Source organism: Lycium barbarum, chromosome 5 (assembly GCF_019175385.1).
Source record: "Lycium barbarum isolate Lr01 chromosome 5, ASM1917538v2, whole genome shotgun sequence".
In the NCBI taxonomy this organism is placed as follows: Eukaryota; Viridiplantae; Streptophyta; class Magnoliopsida; order Solanales; family Solanaceae; genus Lycium; species Lycium barbarum.
In genome coordinates, this window is record NC_083341.1 from 1,899,165 (window position 1) to 1,919,749 (window position 20,585).

The 20,585-nt window shown below is 36.7% G+C and overlaps 1 protein-coding gene and 2 pseudogenes across 1 annotated transcript; 2 read left to right on the forward strand and 1 right to left on the reverse strand.

Moving 5' to 3' along the window:
• The first annotated feature begins 3,951 nt into the window (after positions 1–3,951).
• LOC132642169 (protein FLOWERING LOCUS D-like) lies at positions 3,952–5,842 on the forward strand (annotated as a pseudogene).
• An 872-nt stretch (positions 5,843–6,714) lies between these two features.
• LOC132642170 (uncharacterized) lies at positions 6,715–10,971 on the reverse strand (annotated as a pseudogene).
• Positions 10,972–13,740: 2,769 nt separating this feature from the next.
• LOC132640074 (uncharacterized) lies at positions 13,741–20,405 on the forward strand. The gene is made up of 8 exons (XM_060356497.1): positions 13,741–14,011; positions 15,864–15,937; positions 16,472–16,513; positions 17,451–17,492; positions 17,669–17,752; positions 19,170–19,257; positions 19,977–20,074; positions 20,168–20,405. Exons 1-8 carry the CDS (start codon positions 13,831–13,833, stop codon positions 20,186–20,188), a joined length of 630 nt encoding a protein of 209 aa, XP_060212480.1. The 5' UTR covers positions 13,741–13,830; the 3' UTR covers positions 20,189–20,405.
• Positions 20,406–20,585: the final 180 nt, after the last annotated feature.

A 20,585-nucleotide genomic window follows, 5' to 3' on the forward strand; every position in this document is an offset into this window, starting at 1 on the left:
AAGCAATAACTAAGGGACTAAAACTGCTATTTCCCCTAAGTTAATTTAAGGCGTCGTTTCGTTGGTGGGATAAGGATAATAATTTCGGGAATTCATGAGATTATTTTATACTACGTTTGGTAATGGGTGCTTCTGTCCAATTTATGTGATATACTTTCTTTTTTAGTTTGTCCAAAAAAGAATGATATATTTCTATATTTAAAAATAATTTAACTTAAAATTTCTCTTTTTACCCTTAATGAAATGATTTATAGCCATACAAATATCTATGACTTGTTTTAGACCACTCTTATTTTAGACCACAAGAATCAAAAGTCTTCATTTCTTTCTTAAATTTTATGCCTAGTCAAACTATATCACATAAATTGAGACGGAGGGAGTATTATTTAATTTTGAGATTATTTTATTCTACCATTTATAATTCCATGGAATATCCTTGTTTATCCCATCCCACCAACCTAACGACACTTAAGACATAATTGTAATATATTATAATGCGAAAATATAAACTTATACCCAATGACTCTTTTTTCCTGTAGTGGGGACTTAAGGATTAGTCCAAGTTGAATATAGGCTTTTCATATTATCTTTAGTATGTTGGGCCCTTGAATGGGCTTCAAAAATTGTCCAACTTTACAAAGCTTATACTACAATTTAGGGTGTGTTTGGTATGACGGTGTTTTCCACAAAAAAATATTTTCTCGAAAAATAAGTGATTTTTCTATTCATTTTCTTGCGCCATTTTCGATCGGTTTCTTGAGCTCTCGTGTTGATTGATTTTGTGAGCAGAGAGATGTTACAAACACGACATTATTGAAGCTTTATTCAACTTTTTCTTTAGTGGGGACTTCTATGGAAATATTGTCCAAGTTGAATATGTGCTTTTCATATGAGCTTGGGTTTTAGTATATTGGCCCCTAAAATGGGTTTTAAAAAGTAGCCCAAGTTTGCAAAGTTATACTCAGTTTTATCGCTTCAGAATTGATAGCCTGTTTGGCCAGGCTTTTGGGAGGCTGAAAGCGCTTATTTTTTCCCCTAAAAAGTGCTTATTTAAAAAAAAAAGTGAGGTATTTGGCCAAGCTTTTAAGAGAAAATAAGTGTTTCTGAGAGTAGCAGAAACAGGTTTTTTCAGAAATTAAAAAAGTATAAGCTCTTTCCCAAAAACATCTTTAAGAAAATATACTTAAAAGCACTTTTTAAAAGTTTGGTCAAATACTAATTATTATTCAAAAGTTCTTTTAAAAGTAATTGGCCAAACACAAATTGCTTCTCACCAAAAATATTTTTTTTAAAATACTTTTCAAAATAACATGATTTTAGAAGCTTGACCAAACAGGTTATAAGTTCAGACTCGCCAGACTGAAGTTGAGAATAACTTGTCTAGAGATTGAACCTTTAGGGGTCGTTAGGTTTGAAGACAAGTTATGATAGGATTAATTATGTTGGGATTAGTTACTGGGATTATTTATGTTGGGATTAGTTATCTTGATATTATTTCTTATTGATTGTTTGGTTTGTTGTATTAAAAGTAACATACATTTCATAATTTTAAGAAAAAGTTGTTTGTTTACAAAAATACCCTCCACTTTATTTAGTAGAAAAAGGATTTGAGGGACCTCAGGGCCATTTTTGTCATTTTGATTATTTTATCCTGGGATAACTAGTCCTGGGATTGTTATTCTACCCTCTGCAAGGGATAACTTATCCCAGTACTATTCTTATTCCTGGGATAACTTATCCCAGAACTAGCAACCAAACAAGGGATATGATGGTACTAAATTCTTATTGCAGGACTATTTTTCCTTATCCATCATACCAAACGACCCCTTAAACATGTCGGATCTGAAATTAGGTTTATCGAAACCTGAAGTTGACATAACCCGAGTTTGAAGATGGAATAAACTTAGACTCCTTGATAAATGCGAGATATGCTGATTATGATTTTGTTATTTACAGTTCACTGAAAAGAAAAAAAAAAAGCACAAGAGGAGCAATGCCACATGTTTGAAATTTGTCAACAATAGTTTCATTAAACTTACTCTCTTATATGATTCCACTACTTTTCTTATCATTTACCCGCAAGGGTGGCTCAGTTGGTTGAGAATGGGGCTTTTATAATGGAGGTCTGAGGTTCGAAACCCTCTGCCTACAACAACAAGGGATTTGCCTTCTGGGTTGATCTCGTCGCACAGGGCTTGCCTAGTGCGGGTTATCTCTCCTGTGTGGTATGCGAGCTATTGCATAGGAGCTAGGTTTACCCTGTGCGCATTCGAAGGGTAGCGATTGCGGGTTCCCATGTCATAAAAAAAAACTACTGTTCTTATCATTTTACTTTAGTTTCTTATAATAGCATTATTATATATGTTTAATGCATCATTTAAAAGGCAAAATAGTAAAATCAAAATTTGTATTCTTATATAATGTAAAAACTTTGGAATAATGAGAGGATTTAAACAAAGTTACTATTAGAAGTTAAGAAGTATTAGTGTAATTTTATTTCATCTTAAATGATCTCATCATCTATTCAATAGATCTAGTATTAGATTATGTATATTTTATCCCCATATTCTTTTATTTCACAGCCCCCCCCCCCCCCCCCCCCCCCCCCCGCCCCCACACAAAAAAAAAATCATTTCAGCTTATTTTTGGCTTTAGACTCAAAGGCATCCCTCTTTTTTACGTGGAGCACTAATAGTCCTTCACCTTTAAAATATTAATGCAATTATAGTCCTGCTCACCCTAACATAGGTTAGGATGAAACTAAAAGTGCACTAATATTTCAATGGTGGAGGACTAATAGTGCTCCACATGAAAGAAGAGGGGATGACTCTGAGTCTAAAGCCAAACACGAGGGACTATTTTGGCCCTTTTCTCAATCACTTCGTTAGGACTAGGAAAATTTCGTAAGGACTAAAAGTGCACTTATATTTTAAAGGTGAAGGACTATTAGTGCTCCACATAAAGGAGGAGGGATGACTTTGAGTCTAAAGCCAAATATAAGGGACTATTTTGGGCCTTTTCTCAATCATTTCATTAGGACCAAGAAATTTCGTAAGAACTAAAAGTGCACTTATATTTTAAAGGTGAATGACTATTAGAGCTTCACATAAAGAAGAGGAGGGATGACTTTGAGTCTAAAGCCAAATATAAAGGACTATTTTGGGCCTTTTCTCAATCATTTCGTTAGGAGCAAGATATTTCGTAAGAACTAAAAATGCACTTATATTTTAAAGGTGACAGACTATTAGTGTCCACAAAATAGAGGAGAGATAACTTTGAGTCTAAAGCCAAACATAAGAGACTATTTTGGCCCTTTTCTCAATCATTTCGTTAGGACCAAGAAATTTCGTAAGGACTAAAAGTGCACTTATATTTTAAAGGTGAAGGACTATTAGTGTTACACATAAAAGAAGAGGGATGACTTTGAGTATAAAGCCAAACATAAGGGACTATTTTGGCCCTTTTCTCAATCATTTCGTTAGGACCAAGAAATATAGTAAGGACTAAAAGTGCACTTATATTTTAAAGGTGACAGACTATTAGTGCTCCATATAAAAGAGGAGGGATGACTTTGAATCTAAAGCTAAACATAAGGGACTATTTTGGCCCTTTTCTCAATCATTTCGTTAGGACCAAGAAATTTCGTAAGAACTAAAAGTGCTCCACATAAAAACTAGGGATGACTTTGAGTCTAAAGCCAAACATAAAGGACTATTTTGACCCTTTTCTCAATCATTTCGTTAGGACCAAGAAATATCGGAAGGACTAAAAGTGCATTTATATTTTAAATGTGAAAGACTATTACTGCTCCACATAAAAGAAGAGGGATGACTTTGAGTTTAAAGCCAAACACAAGGGGCTATTTTGGCCCTTTTCTCAGAACCAAGAAATTTCGTTAGGACCAAGAAATGAAGAATCCATAAAATCTCTTCATGTAACATTTCTCAACAAAATTCTCATAAAAAACATTTCTCTCCAATTCCGAATTCATTTAATCACATTTTAATCAAAAATCACATTATTGCCAAATGGCGTGAAAAGGTGTCGAATTGGGTTACGAACGATATGTTTGTTGATGTAATACCTGAACGCTTTAGTGGGTTATTGGATTCTGCTTATAACTACTTGGTATCATACGGGTATATTAATTTTGGGGTGGCGGAGGCCATTAAGGACAGGATACTAGTTGAGCCAAGTAAGGGCAGAGTGATTGTTATCGGGGCAGGACTTGCAGGGTTGGCAGCTGATGTCGTTTGGCTTTGAGGTTACTGTTTTGGAGGGACGAAAACGTGCAGGTGGAAGGGTTTATACGAAAAAGATGGAGGGACGGAATAAGGTGGCAGCAGCTGCTGATTTAGGAGGGAGTGTTTTGACAAGTACACTTGGGAATCCACTTGGTCTCTTGGTACGGCAACTGTCATATACACTTCATAAGGTGAGAGATGAATGTCTGCTCTATCGCATTGATGGAAAGCCTGTAGACAAGGATTTGGATGAAATAGTGGAAGCTGCTTATAACAGGCTTTTGGATAAGGCAAGGAGTTTCTCTGGATGTCTCTCTGGAAGCAGCATTGGAGTCTTCCCAAGTGGTTTCTGGCATGATTGATGAGGAGATGAGCTTGTTTAACTGGCATCTCGCAAATCTGGAATTTGCAAATCCAGGTTTGATTTCAAATCTTTCCTTATCATTTTGGGACCAAGATGACCCCTATGGGACGGGATCACTGCTTCTTGCCCGGTGGAAATGGCAGATAAGTTCAGGCACTGGCTGAAAAAATACGTATTAGTTTTGATAAAACTGTGCATACCATTCGTTATGGTAGTGACGGTGTGCAGGTTGTTGCGGGGTGCCAAGTATTTGAGGGAGATAATGGCATTGTGCAATGTTCCTCTTGGAGTTTTGAAGAGTGGCTCTATCAAGTTCATCCCAGAGTTGCCTCAACGGAAGTTGGACACAATGAAAAGATTGGGTTTTGGGTTGTTAAATAAGGTTGCAATGCTTTTCCCATATGTGTTTTGGGACACAAAATGTTGATACATATTTGGTCATGTTGTCGATGATGCTAGGTGTCTGGGGGAATTCTTTTTGTTCTATAGCTATGCAACAGTTGCTGGTGGGTCGTTATTGTTAGCTCTAGTCGCAGAAAGTTTGGTATTACTTGGCTCTTCTATGGTAATTATCGTTATGTCATCTTTTCTCTTTGCTCATTAGAGTCTTACAGCTCTTGGGCATCTTTATAAGCCTCTACTATCATACTCTCCTCGTCGTAGCAAATTAGCATGGTCAATGAGAACTAGAATATCTTTTGTATGATTGTGTTGTAATAGCTGTCTTAAAAAGCACCTAGATTTATGACAGTGCTATTACTGTTAACATAATCTGCTTATCGACCTTGATGCTGTGGCTTGCAGGTGATAGGGATCCGGTTATAGGTGACAATCAACTCTTTTGCTCATTGTCTGCAAGCGCTGTACATACTTAGCAACTCGATCAGTGAGTTTGAAACCAGTGGAAGAAAGAACTCAATTTAGTAGGTTTCATAAGTCTGGAGTTGTAATTCCCTTGCATATATCAATTTTAGGATGTTACTGTTGGAATCGTGAGGTGCCAGTTTCTTGGTGGAGGCTCTTACTCTCTTGTCCAAGTGAGGGGAAAAAAAAAATTAGTGCACTGATAGAGAATATCGACCCAGAAACTGTATTCGAGCAGTTCTTTCTTTAGCTAAAGAGCAAAAGGATTATGTACTGTACTTTTGTGCATGTAATAGTTTGCTATTACTAAAATGTAAAAAACAGTCTTTTATATTTATGGACTATAGTCAATGAGGATAAGTGCAATTTGAAAAAATTGATTTTCTTGATCTATTCTGTGAATGTGTTGTGGCATGCTTAAACATTCTGCTCAAACTGCTAGCACACTCCAAAACTAGTTGTTGATGAGGCAGTCTGCCTCTTCATAACTTGCATGATACAAGCATCAATTGCAAAACGTCTACTTTCGTCTTCATCTTCAACCAACAACCATCTTGTTGCACATACTAAATCTATTATTTGATGCCAATATCTCATAAATTTCGATAGATCAAGTTAAAAGCTCACCTTTTAGCAACTTCAAAGAAATGGAGTTGCAGCTCATTGCAGTGGACAATATGCAATATCAATTGGAATTCTAGTAGTTTACTTAATTATGGAAGTGCGAGTGAGGTTACACCTCAATGCAAAAGGAATTCCTGCTCATTTAACTGTTCCCATCTACTTCAAGAAAATCTTAGAGTTGTCCCAACCAGTGTTGTCAAAGGTGTAAAGCTCTAAAAAGGCGTTCCATGTTTGTTGGGGCTTTAAGCGTAGAGTGCAATTGAAGTGTGGGCTTTGGTTTAAAAAGGTGCAGTGAAGAGAAAAAATAGAAATATATATGTAATTCAAGAAAAAAATACTAACAAGTTGATTCATAATGTTACTAATACAACTCATTTGCCAATTATATTTATTGTTTAGTACTACTTCGATTCATCATAGAATTCATGGGCAATGAGGCACACGTTTTAGTGCCTTGCCTAAATTGAAGCTCAGCTTAAGCGAGGCAAAGCGCCCTCCATGAGCCTTTTTAAGCTTCAGGTTTTAAGCACGCCTTAAAGGAGCCTTTGACAACACTGTTCTCAACATCACATGTATGAGGTGTAAAATTCCAGATATTTCAGCTTACTTGCGTGGAAATGATAAGTTTTAAGTAGATTATAGATCAGGATTATCAAATTTACACCTGACCTTTGCCTAAGACAAAATGCATCGGTGAGAGTTTTGAATAATGACATAAGCTAAGGAATCCAACAACGATATGGAGCATCAAGTAAAAACATTTTTACAAAGATAGATTCCCCAAGGAACGAAGACAATTAGACTATTGTTAGATTCAAGGTTCTTCTTCCCTTCTCCTTTGAACACTATGATAATATCTCGCTTCAACGTTTTGTGTTCTAGTACAGAGACTCATTAAACGTGGTACACATCAAGTCGCTTCCAAAGGAAAATAATCGTTTCTGGTACAAAGCAATATCGAGCTAAAGCCCTTCAACGTTAGTTATCTTCTCCAGGACCAGCATTATGATTTCCCCTCAGTTGCGGAGCTCCAGTTTCACTTACAGGTTCGGCAGAACCAAGTAGCTTTAACTAGACTCTGTATTTGTGTTAAAAAACCATTTAATATGTATAATAATTTATTCAAAATTCAGTAAGTTGTTTTTTCTAGAATCCACGGCCGATAATTCAAAATCTTAACTCCGCCTCTATTGACCGTCCCTCCCGATCACTCAAGTTATGCTTCTCTATCAGCCTAAACTCCTCATAGTTTTCTGATAAAGACAAAATTCGATCATGGGACGTGCTTTCATTTACCTGCACGTCTTGTAGCACATCAATAGTTTGGCTTGAGAACAGCGACGTTTCACCGTGGACCTCTGGCATCTGCCGTTAATGGCGCATCATTAGAACAGGTCACAGATTGCTGATCTTGGTCGGGCAAAGATGCTTCATTCTTGGCTGGTTTAAATTCTATGGACTCCATCTGAGGCCATTTGAAGCTACTAGCTTTTTCTTTTGCTGACTTAAAAACATTTGAAATATAACCAACATTCCTCTCACCATCTGGTTCCGGACGTGTACTTTGTTGACCCCAAGTAGCAGGATTCCAAGAGATAGTTCTCCCTATCCGGAAACTTGAACTTGGTCTATTACTTATAAATCCACTTCTCAGCTTCTTCTCAGACACGATAGCTAGGGAGTGTCTGAGATCTTTAATCATTTCATTAGCAATTGAGAAGCCACACTCTTTCATTGACCTGACCATGACGATGGAATCCTCTGAATCGGCTGTGTGCAAAGTCACTTGACGAGATTTTTCCTCGATATTGTTATTGAGATTGATAAGGTTGGGCACCGTATTCCGCGTATGTTGTTGAACATGGAAAAGCCCCGCTGAGGGCTCATTTGCAATGAACTTTATCATGTCTGCTAAGGACTCGGTTATCGATACAAAGCCGTCCACTGTGGAAAACACATGCATTTTCTTGAACACCAAATGTTCTTCATCACTGGTGGTATGAGAAAACCATTTTTAAACATCTCACATATAAGTTAAAAGTTGGTGTTTAGAGTAACAGAGTATATAAAATTACAGGAATATTCAGGCAGGTACTTAGCATTAAATACTACAAAATGCCGAGTAAGCTATTCTTGCACAAGCAGTTTGATCTAATGATTTTAGCGCTGCTCCTGTCAGTGACTGCAGTTCTCTCAGTGTCAGTAAGCAGTTCATGCAGAAAAGTTTAAGTTGAACTTACAAAAAACAAAACTAATTAGTACAAAAAACATAGCATTTTGAGGAACTTGAGACTTAGGTCACAGTTTGAGCCCTAAGCGAACTAAGTCCAGTAATTAAGTGGAGAATGGTAGAGGGTCGGGTCCATCATCTCCGAGTTTCAAAGGCTGCGGTTGGTCCAAAGGGTCGGCTCTAGACAAATTTCTTGATCATCCCAAAAAAAGTTCTTAGACCATAGAGAAAAAGACATTTAAGAAGTTCAGTTTTGTACACTTTTCATTCGAATAATAGAATCACTCAAGATGGGCCAAAGTGATATATGGACTTCATCCCTTATCATTCATCTCTTAAGAAAATCATGAACTTGAAATTCCAGCTTCTCATGATTCCTTACAATGTAGCTTAGACCCCTCCCAAAATTTTGCCGCACCTATGTCGGCTCCTCCAAAAATGCATAGCTTTTGGAGGATCTGGCACACACCCAACAGACTATTTGATGAGCAACATAGATTCCTTATACTATAACAAAAAATCATCTAGGAACAAGAACCACCCTCCATTTTACTAACAGGACACAAATTCGGCGCGGAGGTAGTCAATTGGTTGCACTATTTTCTAAGAAAAATAAAAGAGAGAAGAAAGAGACACAATCCATTGTTGCCTTTTCATTAAACATTTACCTGAACATATATCATGTCCACAGATAGCCAATTTGAAGTTGATAGACAGTTCACACGCAGAGCCTGGAAAGTGAATAGCAGCTGTCAGTTTTTTCCCCTAGTTCTTCATATTTTCCTACGGATATACAGCAAATAATAAGCTGCAGATATCACATGACTATGCCATCCACGCATAAGGTGCACAAGATTTCACAAAGCATCGATATCTAAGAAGTAAGAACTTCATTTAACTTCAAATTGTTCTAAAAATGCAAATGTGCTGAAGAAGCCTTAAAACAGACCCAAGGTGCATAAATCATTTAGTGATTTTCAATTAATATCTTGGAAGACCACATTCCTGAAACAACATTTCTTTGAGCTCTCCGCCAAACGTACAAAATTTAATATGAAATTCAAGCAAACCTTACAAGCAATATTTTGAAGAACATTTTGCTACGTTGAAAAAGTATCATGCACGACTTTAGATGGGGGATCCAAGGGCGGAGCTAGAGTTCTAGTTAGGAGTACAGTAGAACCTAGTAACTTTGACCAAAACACTGTACTTGTGTTGAGAAATCCACTTAATATGCATAAATAATTTATTTAGAACTTGGTAAGCTGTCTTTTCTAGAATCCAGAACCCATAAATTCAAAAATGGTGCACTTCTTAATACAAAGCCACTATAAGTTATCTAAATATTTCCTGTATGCCTGCATAATCTGTTTTAATAATACATGTAAACTTAGCAAAAAGTCCTATAACTTGGAAATGAATGAATAAAAACGAAAGGAAAAAGAGCCAAATTTGCCCCTCTATCATGCAAAAAGGATCAACTTTGCTCTCCATTATACATTTCGTACAAAACCACCCCGATGTTGTTGAAGTGGCCAGATATACCCCTTCTCCTCCATTAGGGATATCCTAGGTGGATGCCCAATCCCACATGGCATTGACATTTTGGTGCTCCGTTAAGGCTGTCCTAGGTGGATGCTCAATCCCACGTGGCACTGACACTTTGTTGCTCCGTTAGGGGTATCCCACATGGATGCCCCATCTGACGTGGCACTGACATTACGGTGTTCCATTAAGGCTGTCATAGTTGGATGCTCAATTCCACATGACACTGACATGTTGGTGCTCTGTTAAGGCTGTCCTAGTTGGATGCCCAACCCCACGTGACATGCCACCTCAGCGCTCCCGGCCCATTTTACCTCCTCCCCTCCCATCCCCTCCCCTTCATTTCTTCTTCCACCACTAGCACCCCCCCTCCACCCCACCCCACCACCACCACTGCCTATAGCTTGGAAATGAACGAACAAAAACGAAATTACATGACAAATCAAAATCAAGAACTTGCCTAGGCAGTTCAGTCAGTAAATGTAAATACTCCCTCCATTCCATAATAAGTGGTTCTTCTAGGTCATACACAGTGGCGGAACCACATAGAGCCAAGGGGGATCCGAACCCCCTCCACGGAAAAAAATACTATTTTTACAAGGTTAAAATTATTTTTTATGTATATTAGTAGATGTTGAACCCCTTAGGCTTCTTCGTATGTTTACTTTTTTATATTTTGAACCCCTCGGTGGAAATCCTGGCTCCGCCACTGGTCACGCACACCCTTGAGAAATTGCTCACTCTTAAAAAATTATTATGGAATAACCACTTATTATAGAATGGAGGGAGTAACTAAATACCCACCAAGAAACAAGAACCAATTTCTCAAAATTAAATCTTTAGCTCATTTTCACTATCAATGATACTATTAACCAAAAAATTAACATAATCAAAACTTACCCTTTTCCCTAAAATCAGCATAGAGGTACAGTATTATGAAAAAAAGATAAAATCTTTAACTTACAGATCAAACTAGAAAATAAAAGTATGAAATTTGGTAACCATCTTCAGAATATGAGCTGATTTGATGTTTTCTTCTGTCTTTTTCTGTATTTTCCATAGCCTTTTCTATTTTTGGCAAATTTATATAGAATCAGTAAATTGTCTATACCCTCAGGCAAGTGATAAAGACAAATTACACCTTTTGGGGCATTCATTAATTATGATTAAATACTCTCTCCGTCTCAAAAAGATTGTCCTCTTTTGACTTGACACAAAATTTAAGAAATAAAGGAAGACTTTTGAAATGTGTGGTCCAAAACAAGTTTCAGATATTTGTATGACTGTAAATCATCTCATAAAGTTAAATTATTTCTAAATATAAAAAGATAATAATTTTTTTGAGATAGACTAAAAAAAATATTTTTTTTGGGACTAATACATAAAGTAAAAAATATTTAGTTAATTGTGATGATAATTTTTTTTTTTTAAAAAGATGATATTAAAGAAGCATGTGATACATTTACTACGGTCCCTACTAATGCTTACACCATACAAAATGTGAATATTTTCTGTAAGGCCCTTTTTTTAATTACAGCAAAGGCTCAAATATGCCCCTGAACGATACGAAATTGTACATATTTACTCGTCGTTAAAAGGTTGGTGCAAAGATGCCCCTAACGTTTTTTTTTGGCTATATATGCCCTTGAGTTAACGGAAAATATTGGAGAGCATATTTGTTCAGTTTCGCATAGTATAGGGGCATATTTGATCCATTGAAATTCGTGAATATTATGACACAAATAGTTCTCAGATTTTTTTGTAGTGCACTTTATGCTAGCCAATGATTTATTGCAACTGTATTTTGAAACTCCACACTTATCGTACAACCCCTCACTTTTCTCTCTTATTCTTTCACTTGTTTATGAAATGTCGGAAGCTTCGAGTTCTTTAAATAGTTGTGGAAGGGTTTGTGGATGTGGAGTTGTGGAAGGGTTTGTGGATGTGGAGTTGTGGAAGGGTTTGTGGACGTGGAGTTACTGCACTCCATCTCACTTATGGACTTCAAATAATTCTACTAAATTATGAGGATCGCTCCCCCCTCAAAGGTATTGTCTACGTATGCGCGCAGTCCTAGCTCAACAAGGGGAATTACCTCCCAACATGCATGCAGCATGCCCCCAGGACGCATCCTGCAGGGATCGAACCCGCGACGCATACCTCTTTATCTTCCACGGAGGGAAGCGCCTCATACCAATTGAGAGCGTCGCGGGTTCGATCCCTGCAGGATGCGTCCTGGGGGCATGCTGCATGCATGTTGGGAGGTAATTCCCCTTGTTGAGCTAGGACTGCGCGCATACGTAGACAATACCTTTGAGGGGGGAGCGATCCTCACAAAAAAAGCGCCTTTTTGTGAGGATCGACTCACTCAGGTATTGTCCACGTGTGCGCGCAAATCTAATCCGACGGTCCCTGACCACTGCATGCAGCAGCACCCCAAGCGCGCACGCTTGCAAGGAATCGAACCCGCGACGCCACACCCATTTACACTCCCGAGGGAGTCGCCTCATACCAATTGAGCTGCTTCGATTCCTTGCAAGCGTGCGCGCTTGGGGTGCTGCTGCATGCAGTGGTCAGGGACCGTCGGATTAGATTTGCGCGCACACGTGGACAATACCTGAGTGAGTCGATCCTCACAAAAAGGCGCCTTTTTGTGAGGATCGCTCCCCCCTCAAAGGTATTGTCTACGTATGCGCGCAGTCCTAGCTCAACAAGGGGAATTACCTCCCAACATGCATGCAGCATGCCCCCAGGACGCATCCTGCAGGGATCGAACCCGCGACGCATACCTCTTTATCTTCCACGGAGGGAAGCGCCTCATACCAATTGAGCTGCCCTTTGAGGGGGGAGCGATCCTCACATAAATTTCGATTATGCGTAAAATTCGCGAAAGGGCCAAACCACATTGAATGTTATGTAAGAAATCGTATAAATGCTTAAAATGTGATACTCTTTTTATTATTATTTTAAATTTTTTTAGCACTGCGGAAGACATTTTTTCATGTGTCATAAGTCTAATTAATGTAAGTTATCTCCTATTTTATGTTTATGTTTTATTGCGGCAATTGTTGCATCCATTATTGTATAGATATTGGGACTGAGAAGACGAAAAATATTCAGAAAGAACTATCTAGATCATCAACAAATTGAAAAATAAAAATGGTATTATCATTAGTAAAAAAAATCTTTTGAAAAGGGAAATAGTGCTCTTGTTTGTGAAAACAGTCTTTAAAAGATGGTTGTAATTGCATCTGCTCTTTTAGTTGTATAATTTTGATGTAATGCAATGGTGGATGAATTGTAATTACAAATGTTTTTTTTATGTTTTGGAATGCAATGATATTTTGTACCATAATATTCACGAATTTTAATGGATCAAATATGCTCCTATACTATGCGAAACTGAACAAATATGCCCTCCAATATTTTCCGTTAACTCAAGGGTATATATAGCAAAAAAAAAAAAAAACGTTAGGGACATCTTTGCACCAACCTTTTAACGACGGACAAATATGTGCAATTTCGTATAATTCAGGGACATATTTAAGCCTTCGCCGTTTTAATTATATTAAATCACTTAATCAGGATACGTTAAGTTAATTTGAGGTAAACACGTGAGGCAAATATTTTTTTTTCTATCACTATTTGAACATCCAAAATAATGTATTCCTTAACGATACTCCTTTCGTGCCAATTTATGTGATACACTTTTTTTTTACTTCATTCAAAAAAAAAATAATACAATTTATTATTTAACAACAATTTAATTTTAAACTTTATATTTTACGCTTAACGAGATAATCTACGACCTCATTAATATTATTTTGAACCTATCTTCAAACATAAGGGACCATTTCTGTCAATTTGAAGCAAAATCCTAAAGGTAAAATAGAAAAAGGATAGCAAACAGATAATGCTCTTAACAGTAAATAACTAGAGAAAGTGATAACTGATAAGTAATGGCTTCTTCTTCAATCAGTTTAAGCTATGGAAATTTCTGCTGTGGGTTTCATTATAATAGGCAACCAGTTTTATCAAACTATTTCAAGAATTCCCATATCTCAGTTTTTTTCTCCACACAAAATGCTCACCATTTGAAGCTTAAGGTACAACTCCCCAGAGCATCTTCTGATGATGCAGGTTTGTTTGTTTTTGTCAAAATTCTACTTTTACTGTTGTCTTTCTCATTCTTTTTTTGTTTGTTTGTATTTTTACCTTGTTTTTTTGTTCATAAATTTACCTCTCTTTTGGTTAAAGAATTGATTTTTATGTGGTTCTTGATGTTCAGAATTGCAAGATTGTGGCATTATAAGATAAAGAATGATGGGGTTTGGATTAGGAAGGTCAAAATCAGAAATTTACCACTATTTTGTTCCCACTTGAGAGTTTGAGTTTGTAATTTGGTTAAAGAATTGATTTTTATTTGGTTCTTGATGTTTAGATTTGCAAGATTGTGGCTTCATAAGGTAAAAGAATGATGGGGTTCAGATTAGGAGGGTCAAAAGATCTCATTTTTGGTCTCAATTTGGACATAATTTCACAATTTTTGGATATCCGTTTCACTTTATGTGTCGTAGTTTGAATTGTCACGTAGTTTAAGAAAGAAATGAAGATTTTTGAAACTTGTAATCTAAAATATGTCATAGCATCTGTATGGCTATAAACTTTTGAAACTTTTTGACATTTAAAAATACCATAACGGTTATAAAAGCTCCCCATGGTGAAATGAAAAGTGTAAAGTTAATTGTTTTCAAATTTAGAGGTGTGCTATTCTTGTTGGAACGAGCTAAAAAAGAAAGTGTATCACATAAACTGGAACAGAGGGAATAACACTTATTTGGAAACTACACAAAATAGTTAAAAATATTACAAATTGTAATCTTTTACATTTAAAAGTGTTTAGGAAATACTTGAAAGAATCGTAGTAAAAGAAAAAGTTTGATTCTTTTAAGTAGCAATAGTGTCATATAAAGTATGACAGAGGAATAGAAAGTTTTGAAAGGATCTAGCAATTTAAACTAAACTTTTTATGTTATCTTTATGTGTGATTTCTTTAACTATCTATTCCACTCTGTATAAGTTTCCACTTTTACCTTAAATTTCCTCCAACTACCTTCAGTTATGTACTTAAGCTTCTTATTTTATGCTGCTGCTAGTATCTGTAACAGAAGCAATTCAAACTTAGCGATACTCTATGTTGCTCGGCTCTTCAAAAGTACCGTGAGGTGTGTGTCAGATCCTAAAGATACACTTTTTTAAAGGATCCGACACAGATATGACAACATTTTTTGAGGGTCCGAGCAACATAACCAATAGTCGATGATCAACTTCCTTTCATTATGAAGTAATATTGGTTTCAAATGGCTGCCTCTCTACCTCCCAAGGTAGGGGTAAGGTCTGTGTACATTCTACTCTCCCCCGACCCCACTGTGTGGGATTTCACTGGGTATGTTGTTGTTGTTGTATTAGTTTCAAATGGCTAGATAATGACATAGTAGAACCAGCATTCTAGTTAAAGAAAATCATCCTATTCTCAGAATGGTTGCATTATTTTGCGTTCTGGCAATCGACCAAACATTTTTTACTAACCATTCCACATAATCTTTCTCATTATTTCGAAAAGGAAAGAGCAACAACTTGTACTCTTATTGAAGTTTCTATCTATCTAATTTTTTTAAGAAGGTTTGCGTAATTCTAGTTTAACTCTAAAAGCTGATAATTGGCCCCTCGATGCGCCGAATAGGCTTATCAATATGAGATGGAGGGTGTGTTATGCTAAACAATGGCGGAGACAGGATTTGAAGTTTATGGGTTTTAAACTATCACCAAACCCATAGTTCGTCTTAGTTATTAGGTTCGCGAATAAATATTTATACATATTTAATAGATTTCTTACTACAAATACAAGGTCTTAGCAAAAGCTACTAGGAATCTGTTTTGTTTTCATACAATTTCTATTGACCAGTTCGTTCTTCACGATGCCCTCTTGCAGGTCTTCCCTCTGAGATTCTTGAAGATTCTAAGTTTGTTTCTGTAAATCCCGAAGACCCAAAATATGGTCCACCTGTAAGTTCTGGTTAGTTATTTTACAGTGGCATCAGTCATTTTATTCGTATTTTTCCATTTAATTTGGTTGATCTATGTGGGAACTACTGTGAAACTGTGTGTCAGAATTTTTTAAGTTCTCAAATCTATTACATTAAAGCATTTCTTGCCTAAGCTGCTAATAGCTTCTTTTATCTTGTTTTCCGTTGTGGAGCTCATTTGAGTACAAGCGTAATGAACGTTTCCTTGTATTTTTAACCATTTTGTTATACACACAAACATGGACCGACAAGAGACGGCATATGTAATATTGTCATTTGAAATGTTAGAGAATTCAAATTTTCCGGCATTTCTGAGGGAACTAAAATTTTCGAGATTTTGTGACTCGTAAGATGTATTAAAATACCAGATGATGGCAGTTTTTGGATGGCCTTCAAATGTTTTCTTTTCAAGCTGAAAGATTCTTGAAAGATTAGCATACATTTGGTATTTTTCTGCTATACTTTGCTCGAATTTTTTTATCTTAAATGAACGCCTAAATGACCCATTTTACAGGCTTTGTTGTTGCTGGGCTTTGAAGTGGACGAGGCAGCAAAGGTAATTTCTATTACTGATTACCTTTTACACGTTCGGATTAGGTCTCATGCAGTGTCAGCAATATTTTTGAGTTTAAAAGTTTGTCGCACCCTTGTCGGATCCTCCAGAAATGCACTACTTTTGGAGGATCCGACACGCACCCATCAACATTTTTGAAGAGTCCGAGCAACATAACTTTTGACAACCCTTTCTAATAAGTAGGATGAGTCAACTGCATGTTCTACATCTAGATCTTCCTCTCTTGTTTAGGTTTTCATAACACTGACTAAACTCGAGGACGGTTATCATAACCCACATGTCTCTTAGCTTTATTTCGGTTTTAGTAACTCAAGTTCTTTTCCATTTTCTTTCTCTTGAGCATTGAATTCCCCGATACTACTGTGCACTCATTACTGGCATAAATTTTTTGTGTGTGATTAGGGGCAGATATACCTTGTCCCAGGCGGTGTCACGAGACACTGCTTCTTCGATTTTTCTTACTAGATATGTATATATAGATAATAAGCAAAATGACAATATTGGGTATACATATAAAAAATGACAGTTTGTCATTATAGTGATCTATTCATTTGTTGATTTGTCCAACTGTTGACACCGCTTATGAAAAATCCTGCGTATGCCACTATGTGTGATTACATTACTCACCATCGGTGAATCAATGTTTTGGATGGTACTCGGAAAGGAACAAAAAATATGTTCCTTAAATGCTTACATATTTCCCCGCTTGTGGGATTACACTGGGTATGTTGTTGTTTGTTGTTGAATGCTTTACATTCTAGTGGGATAAGAAGGCAAAACAAATAAAGTAATGTAGATAGAAGTAATTTTAGGGCGAGTACAACATGCTTCCTGGAAGATAAACTTAGACAATAACTAAAATCGCGTCCTCGGTTTTCCTGCATCGATAACTGATCCAGCTACATTTTTCTCGTTGCAGATACAGCAGCTTTTGAAGGAGATGGATGGTGAATTCCTCCAGGTAAATTTCACTAGACTTCTTCGCTGCTAGCGAATTGATGGTAGTGTCTGAAGCCAGAGAGCCTGTATAAATAAACTATTTGCTTTTGTACCGAGTTTCCAGTTCTCTCATTCACGCTAAATGTCTTTTTCTTGCATTTTACTTTGAAGTTTCCTTTAATACAACATATGCTGCAGGTCATATTTTGTACCGAAGACATGATTTCTCGCTCGCTTTGGGAAGCAATTAACACAAAACAGCCCAATTTGGATGCTTCAAAGGTTGGATGACAAAACTATCTGCTTCTGCACTCACAGGACTGTTAGAGTTATGAAATTATTTTCTTATATATACTACTATAATGAGGCTCATGGCACGCACGACAACGTGCACCCAATTTTGACATGATCATGGATGAATATCGCTCGTGTTTGGTTGTGCTGTGAGCTTGAGTTTTTCGAAAAGCAAAGATTCTTCAGTTTATAGAACAAAAAATAGGAAATTGAAGAGCCCGTAGGATTTGGGTTCAATAGCAAAGGTAGTAACATTGCAGGATGTGTGACAGGCACATGCTACGAGTTCGAATCCCGGCTGGTGAATTTCAAAGCTGAAAATAACAAATTTCTCGATTATCAAGGATAACAAATAGGGAATAGAGAATACCTTAAGTAGCATCAAAAACATGATGATATGACTCCTAGGCCCTAATATATTCTGCAGAGCGCATGAATATCTTGTTTTGTGTTACTTTTTAAATTAAAATAGCATATTACGTCATCCTGTGGTGCGGAAATAGGCTACAGCCTCTTTCTTTTTGATAACCGAGATATCCCCGAGGACAATGGCATAAGGATCGAAATTCGGTGAATAATGGATCCCCCTTTATCCTTCTCCACTTAAATACCAGGCTTTTGTCTAGAGCCTCTTATGAGTACATATGCGCATTTTCCCTTCCTGACCCTAGGTTTGAAATTGTACCTGCTTTTTGACTTGTTTTTCTTCAAAAATTCACGACTTAGTTTTAAATACTCTATGTATCTATATATCAATGCCCTATATATTACTAAACAATAACTTAGTTTTACATGTTTAATCTAGGAGCAACATAAGTTCATCTTTTTAATGTAAACAAGATCAAGGTATTGAGAATCCAGTTTTTGCAGAGTTTGTTTAGTCTATAAAGATTTGAATGTCACTAGAAAATGTAGAGACCTCTAGTGTTACAGAACCCCGGATTATTTTTTTTGATTAAGCACCGGGTGTCCGGGTCTCTTTGAGCCCCGACTAATCCCGGGGGTGCACAGGCCCTCGGCAAGGAGTTTCCCGCAAGTGCACCACGGGTAATTCAGGGTTTTACCCCAGTCTGATGGCCCTCAGAAATTGTTTGCACCCAGTGGGTTTCGAACTTGAGACCTTGAAAGGGAGCACCCCAAGGCTCAAGCCAATTACCACCAGGCCAACCACAGAACCCCGGATTATTATTGAGAGTTAAAATGAAAATATTCCAAATGGGAGCGAAATGCATATCGAGGATCCTACAGCGGACTCCAACTAACTTGGAATTAGCCCGTGGCCATTGTTGTTTAAGTATATGTTTATCTGTGTGTTTTACTCAGTTATAATAAAGTGTGTAAGCATCGCGAAATTGCTTGTCGACAAACTCATGATTACTCTAATGTGGAGTCATCATTTATGCAGATTGCTAAACAGCTTCCGCGAATTTGCTTCCTGTCTGGCCTTACTGGAGAGGAGATGATGATGTTTATGGACGCATTTGAAGAAAGTGGTAAATAATTCTTTTTGTCTGTGTTCTCAGCCGAAGGTCTTTAGATTAATGAAATGATTATGTCTAAACAGAGAAACTCATTAAAGACAGAAATACAGGATTATCTTGAGATCAAGTAGGAAAAACAGATGGTCATAAAACTTTTATTAGGGAAACACATGAGTATTAGAATGCTGTCTTGGTTCAGCAGAGGCGGAACCAGGATTTGAAGTTTATGAGTTCGGGATTCTAGGCTTTTAAAGTTACTGGGTTCTAAAATTAATAATTTATACATATTCAAAAAGCTATTGGGTTTGACCGAACCCATAACTCCTATTCTAGCTCAGCGCCCTGCATGATTGCTACTTGATGCACAACATACTAATCTTGGAGATACTGATAACATTAACATTTAACACTACATTTTAAAAATGCAAATCATTTTTATGGTAATCTTCTTTCCATAGCATTGACAATTAAGGCATTAAACTGATACAATAACGATAATTTTGGTCATTTATGAACGTTTTTTCAGTTCAATGTTGCCTCTGAGATCGATAATCTTTTACATGGTCATACTCAAAGGTAAATCTAGGATTTAAAGTTCTTAGCACTATACTCATTGCACTTTTGACATTATGAGTTCAGAATTCAGTATCTGTTGAAAATTTAGTGCTTTCACACTAAGTTCCGTGTTGAAAATACTGGGTTCAGTTTAAAACATATATAATTATGCGCAGGACTTGAAGAACCTGTCTTTGCTGCTCTTGTTCCGAATAGCCAGGACAAGCCATTACAAGAATTAATCGAGGAGATTATGGGAGATCATGAACTACTTGTAAGATTATTACACTTCCTTTTGTTATATATGAAACAATATCAACAGTTTTTTTTTCTTAATCATGGCCTATATTTTTTTTTTCCCTTGCAGTCTGCAAAAAATTCAAGCTAGATAATGACAGGTCTAGCTGGTAGAGAAAAAGGGTTCTACAAATTTGGTCATTTCATTAGGATGTAGAAGATTTTGATTTGTTCCTTTGTGATACGTTTGATGTTAAATGTTACAATCCTTCAAAATGCTTGGAGGATTTGAGTATGCTATTTCTTTCATGTATTAATTAGTGTAAATGTAAGGATTTTTCTTCTTGAAGTGATTCAATTTGTGCAAAGCTCATACTTTGTACTGCTATTAAATAAATAAATCTCGTCCGTTCATTCGGTAGAACTAATACTCCAATATTTGTTAGTCATTATAAAAGAAGAAACAATTGCCGGATAACATTTTTTTTTTTTATTCCCACCCGCTGTCCGGTATCCGTATTGGAGCCTGATTATATTCGGATTCGTGC